This window comes from Manis javanica, chromosome 1 (assembly GCF_040802235.1).
Source record: "Manis javanica isolate MJ-LG chromosome 1, MJ_LKY, whole genome shotgun sequence".
Lineage (NCBI taxonomy): Eukaryota > Metazoa > Chordata > Mammalia > Pholidota > Manidae > Manis > Manis javanica.
In genome coordinates this window covers 156,718,579-156,724,855 of record NC_133156.1, presented here as the reverse complement: position 1 = coordinate 156,724,855, position 6,277 = coordinate 156,718,579, and the positions used below count along the sequence as shown (strand labels likewise).

At 54.8% G+C, this 6,277-nt stretch overlaps 1 protein-coding gene across 1 annotated transcript; it reads left to right on the top strand.

Moving 5' to 3' along the window:
- Window positions 1-1,502: 1,502 nt before the first annotated feature.
- On the top strand, window positions 1,503-4,136 carry POU3F3 (POU class 3 homeobox 3). Its single transcript, XM_037020040.2, has one exon. The coding sequence runs from the start codon at window positions 1,512-1,514 to the stop codon at window positions 3,009-3,011; it is 1,500 nt and encodes a 499-aa protein (XP_036875935.2). The 5' UTR covers window positions 1,503-1,511; the 3' UTR covers window positions 3,012-4,136.
- The last annotated feature ends 2,141 nt before the right edge of the window (window positions 4,137-6,277 follow it).

Below are 6,277 nucleotides of genomic sequence, written 5' to 3'. Positions count from 1 at the left end.
TCGGAACGGCCGGAAGGGGGCCGCGCGTCCTGAGCCAGTCATTCCGGGCCTGCCAATCACACAGCGGGTAGCCAATCAGCGGGGGCCCTGGTGCTCGACTTCCTTGTATTTGGGAAAGTGTGGTGGTGGGTGCGCGCTCGCGGCGGAGGGTAAACATTCGATAGTCCCTGCTCTGAGAGGGAGGGACAGAGAGCGAACTGTCAGAACCCAGCGCGAGCGGGCGGGCGAAAGGAGAGAGAAGGAGAGCGGGAGGGAGGGAGAGGGAAAGTGAGAGAGGGAGAGAGAGCACGCGAACCAGGGCGCAGAACAAGCTCCTGCTGCAACTCTGCTCCGGCACGGCCAGCGCCAGCGCCGTCGGTGCACCCTACGAGCCGTGCAACGTGCCCACTGGAGTTGGTTGTGTATCAAGGATCCCCTATATGCACACACACACCTCCACTTCCACCAATGCACTCTTCTTCCTCCTCCTCCTCCAGACAACAGCTGGGAAAAAAATAAAACACCAACCCCAACCGTCAGCATCAAGGTAACAGAGCAATTCGACCTCCTTTTTCTCCTGTTCATTTTTTTCCTTGTTATATTTGTTTCCTAATTTCTGCCCAAAAGGAAAGATGTCGCATCAGACTGTGACTGTTGAGAGGAGGATGAAAAAGGACTCTTGTTTCAGAGGCAACCAAGAGCTCCGGCAATAGCAACTTAAGAGATATGCACCATCGCCAGAAGTTTTCCTAGGACAGAACAAAACTTGAAAGGAGAGACCAGAGAGGGAGAGCAGGAGCCAGCCTCTCCTCTCCGCACACGCGAGCAGCCGGCATCACCACGCCTTCAAGAACGAAAAAAAGTTTTACTACTCTGAAGGAAAACGCGTGAAACGTGTTCCTGAGGAGGAGCAAAGCCAGCGGGCAAGGGAAGAAGTGGGTCCCCATTCGCCGGTCACCCACAGTTTGGTCAAGAAAGAAAGGAACGGCTTCTTTCTTTGTTACCGCCCGTGAAACCTTCCCTGGGCAGGTGGACTGAGCCCCGCGCCGGGCAGAGTCCGCGCTCGCCGGAGGACCAGAGGAGGAGCGGGAGCCCGCGCCCCCGGCCGAGGGCCCAGCGCAGGCCGCGCCCCGCCCGGAGAGCCCCGCTGGAGCGAGCCGAGCGCGCCGGGGCTGGGGGGCGGCCACGACCCCCCCTGAAGGGGGCGGCCACGGAGCGCGCCCCGAGAAGCGAGCCCCCCTCCCCAGAGCGCGGCTCTTGCTGCTGCGGCTGCTGACCAAGGGCGGCCGGCGACCCCCGCGCCCTGCCGAGCGGCCTTGCAGCTGCAGCCCCGGGCCGCGGCGGCGGCGGCGGGGGCGGAGGCGGCTGCGGCGGAGGAGGCGGCGGCGGCGGGGCCGACAGGGGCCCGGGGAGGGGGCAGAGAAGGAGGCGGGAGGCGGGGGGGCGCGGCGGCGGCAGCGGCGGCGGCGGCCGGGGCTGCTGCTGCGGCGGGGGGGGTGGTGGGGGGGGTGGGGTGGCGGGAGCGGAGCGGGATGGCCACGGGGGGTTCTAACCCCTACCTGCCGGGGAACAGCCTGCTGGCGGCCGGCTCCATTGTCCACTCGGACGCGGCGGGCGGCGGCGGCGGGGGCGGCGGTGGGGGCGGCGCGGGCGGCGGCGGCGCGGGGGGCGGCGGGGGCGGCATGCAACCCGGCAGCGCTGCCGTGACCTCGGGCGCTTACCGAGGGGACCCGGCCTCCGTCAAGATGGTCCAGAGCGACTTCATGCAGGGGGCCATGGCCGCCAGCAACGGCGGCCATATGCTGAGCCACGCGCACCAGTGGGTCACCGCCCTGCCCCACGCCGCCGCCGCTGCCGCCGCCGCCGCCGCCGCCGCCGTGGAGGCGAGCTCGCCGTGGTCAGGCAGTGCTGTGGGCATGGCCGGCAGCCCACAGCAGCCGCCCCAGCCGCCGCCGCCGCCGCCGCCGCAGGGCCCCGACGTGAAGGGCGGCGCTGGACGCGACGACCTGCACGCGGGGACAGCGCTCCACCACCGCGGTCCGCCGCACCTCGGGCCCCCGCCCCCGCCCCCGCACCAGGGCCACCCTGGGGGCTGGGGTGCCGCCGCCGCAGCAGCAGCAGCAGCAGCCGCCGCCGCCGCTGCCGCGCACCTCCCGTCCATGGCGGGGGGCCAGCAGCCGCCGCCGCAGAGTCTGCTCTACTCTCAACCCGGGGGCTTCACGGTGAACGGCATGTTGAGCGCGCCCCCGGGGCCGGGCGGTGGCGGCGGCGGCGCGGGCGGCGGCGCCCAGAGCCTGGTGCACCCGGGGCTGGTGCGCGGGGACACGCCCGAGCTGGCTGAACATCACCACCACCATCACCACCACGCGCATCCGCACCCGCCCCACCCGCACCACGCGCAGGGCCCCCCGCACCACGGCGGCGGTGGAGCGGGGCCCGGACTCAACAGCCACGACCCTCATTCGGACGAGGACACGCCGACGTCGGACGACCTGGAGCAGTTCGCCAAGCAGTTCAAGCAGCGGCGTATCAAGCTGGGCTTCACGCAGGCCGACGTGGGGCTGGCGCTGGGCACGCTGTATGGCAACGTGTTCTCGCAGACCACCATCTGCCGCTTCGAGGCCCTGCAGCTGAGCTTCAAGAACATGTGCAAGCTCAAACCGCTGCTGAACAAGTGGCTGGAGGAGGCGGACTCGAGTACCGGCAGCCCCACGAGCATCGACAAGATCGCGGCGCAGGGCCGCAAGCGCAAGAAGCGGACCTCCATCGAGGTGAGCGTCAAAGGCGCGCTCGAGAGCCACTTCCTCAAGTGCCCCAAGCCCTCCGCGCAGGAGATCACCAACCTGGCCGACAGCCTGCAGCTCGAGAAGGAGGTGGTGAGGGTGTGGTTCTGCAACCGGCGCCAGAAGGAGAAGCGCATGACGCCGCCCGGGATCCAACAGCAGACGCCCGACGACGTCTACTCCCAGGTGGGCACCGTGAGTGCCGACACGCCGCCACCGCACCACGGACTGCAGACGAGCGTGCAGTGAAGGCGAGGGACGCCGCGCGAAAAGGGCCACCGCCGCCGCCGCTGTCAGTACCGCCACCCCCAACCCCACCGCCGCCGCCGCTGCCGCGCCAACCCCTCCCCGGGGCCGCATCGGGGCCGCACTGGGCCCGGGCCGGTCCGCGCCTCTCCTCGCCCAAAGACAGGCATTCCCGCCCTTGGAGGAAAAAAAGAGAAGGACCAAGGAGACATTTTCGGAAGTCCGAGGAAGGAGGGGCAACACAAAACAAAGAGAAGCATAATAAATACCCACACTGTTTTATATACATTTTACATAACAAACAAACCGGGAAGAGAAAAAGGGGGCGATCATGAGATATCGTTTCTACTGTGGTGGTGTTGCGTTTTTCTGTTTTTCTTTTTAAAGAATGGTGAAGATGCCTAGCGCACCAAAACTGCACTCATGAGGTTTTCCCCACCCTGAGAAATCCTACATGGCAACGGTGGACAGCACCTGGCACCTGTCGCGTCCTCTCCTCCAAAAAAAAAAATACAAAAACAAAACAAAAAAAACAGCATCCCCTCCTTTCCACTCCTTCCCTCCAAAGGGCTGCCTAAAGCGATCCACCGAACTTTCTTTACTGGGAGCGACCCGAAAGAAAGCAGAGGCACCAGGTTTAATCAGTGGATGGCTCTGTGCTCGGGGACCCTGTTTTTCTTGGCCATATTAAAGTCATTTGGGGACAAATTGACTATGAATTGGGAAGGAAAGAAAAAAAAGAACAGTCTCCTGGAAAAAAATTCACAGCTTCTGAAATTACCAGACTGAATAGCAAAGCCAAAAGAAAAAGAAGTATCCTCAAAGTAACCTTGGAAATGAAAGATCACGAAAGAGCAGAGGAATGGCCGAGGGTTAAGGGGACGTCCAGTGAGGAGTGGGAGAGGCCCCAGCCTAGTTGGGGCGCGGGCAGGCAGACTGGGCGCAGAGCAAGGCCTGGCCACCAACCCCGGCTTCAATGGCTGCCACTCAGGTGGATGCTGCCTAAAGATTCCACCGCTAATATTTTTTTTATTAATATTTTTAATTTTTTATTTCTGGACTGACTCAGATAAAGGGATTTAGAAAGACTGAGCACCAGCCGCTGCATTTCTCTGGACTTCTCTCCTCAATCCGTTGCCAACTTTGATTGAATGGGTGCTGTGGATGTGATTATATAATACTGCCATTTCCAAGCAGTGTTTTTGGTAGGTTTTAATAAACAGACTTTTCAAAAGACGGCAATATAGAATTGTTAGATCCGTTGTTGATCTAAAAATATTTGCTTTATATTTTCATTAAATGACTTCTTTTAATATTTTATTCAGAATACTTATGAACTGCTGCAAAACGGTAATTTATTTTTCCCCAGATCTTGTATTACGTGTTTTTTTCAGACGAGCACAAATCAAAATGAAATGAAAATATGGACAGTTGTTAGGTAATAAGGGTATCTTTTGATGTGATCATTTGATTGTAATTTAATTTGAGTAGTGACTCCGTAAGAGCTGATCGAGAAAATAAATTTGTTAGAATGAAATAGTCTGTGTCTGATGCATAAACACTGTGTGGGAAGAAAAGAGTTCTTTAGAAAATATTTTTTTACTAATGCAAATCCTTAAAGTGATATAGCACTGAGGAAATGGAGCCTGCTCCGCCTAACCTATATTTGGAAATCTAGAGTGAAGTACAGAAGTGACAGAGACGGGCTAGTACTTTAACATAGCAGTCACGCCTTGTTAATCCATAAATTTCACATATTTTTCTCCCCCTTCACTTTGATGGGTGTCTTTAGTGTTTTTAGATGAGATTGTCTGAGTACAACTCCTTTTCTTGGAGATACTTGTGTCTTTGCCATCTTTACTAGAAGACTGGACTACATCATCAGTAAAAATGTGCCTACTAGTTATTTCAAGTTAATAAGGAGCACCCCTACCCCACCAAGTTTAGCCTCTCCGTTTCCTCTCCTTGCCACCATATTGCTGTGTCTCTTTCCCCGTTTGTTTTGGAAGACTAATAGTTGTGAGGAATAGCTCACAAGTCCACAAACTGTTTTATGTCAATTACTTCCCATGAAAAGCAATATGTAATTAAGTTAAAATCATTAAGCTGTTTTTGGTTTTTGGTTTGTTGGTTTTTCCTGTAGTGAAAGAATGAAGTTTTAAAATCCTGATTTTGGTCCACACTGCATTACCTTCAGTGTGATTACCAGCTCAGACTTAAAGATTCTATATTTCTGGGTTTCCGTCTTTCCCCAGTATAATTCTGTATCTGCTTTTCTGGGGCTGGGGGTTTTAGCTTTTTTGATCACTCTTTAGATACACCCTGCAGAGTGGGTCACATTTATCAAGTTAATGTATCAATATTTACAATGTGGGAAAATGAAAGTGTAATACCTCGGGCTGTGAGTACTAAAAATGCAAAAGGCTCTACTGAGTTGAGTCCCTTCGTATTATACTTTTAAAAAAAAAGTACTTAGGGGTGATAAAGCAATGACATTATAGGTTACCTTCCCCCTAATCTCATTTAGCTGTCACTCACTTTTCTTACCCTCTCTCATCTTCACTCGCTCTCCCTGTGCTATTGGTGCAGGGGTTACAAATCCCGGAAAACTGTGAGAGCAACAAGGAACAGTTATTTATTCCAGACAGACCCTTTGTCACTTTCATAAATCAAGCCCAGCCAGATGGCCATGTATTGGGTTGCATTATTTTAAATACCAAATCGTACTAAAAATCACAATCATTTTGATTTGTGAAATCTGAAAAAGGCCATATTTATTAAACAGAGAGAAGGGAAAAATGAAAACAAGAAGCCACACTTCACCTTTCTTTGCTTTCTTGTTCCTATTCCTCTTGCTATTGTAATCTCTGTGCCCAGCAAATTTACAGTCTGGAGTTGGGGGTGGGGACAAACTTCATCATTTTTTGAGGATCTACAGGGGCAGGCAAAGAAGGCCTTACTGGAAAACTGGGGATTGGTTGTGGTGGTTTTCATAAGGTGGCTACTACTGGCTCAGGAGATGAAATCCTCTTTTCCCTATAGGAATGGTAGTGGTTGATTCGACAGAGAATGGGTCTATTTAAAATTTTAGGAGGTCTTTGCTTACTTGATTTGGCTGACAACAAAGAGCTAACATTAGATTTCACAGTGTTTTCTATTAAAAAGCAATCTTTGCTGATTACTTCGAAATAAGACCTGACTTGGGGTAACAGAGTAACTTTTCAGTGGAGAAGCTTGGGAAAACAAGCCCACAATATTTCACTATTTCG

Excerpts from the sequence above, each read along its gene's own strand:
- POU3F3 (XM_037020040.2), top strand. The coding sequence starts at position 1,512 with ATGGCCACGGGGGGTTCTAACCCCTACCTGCCGGGGAACAGCCTGCTG.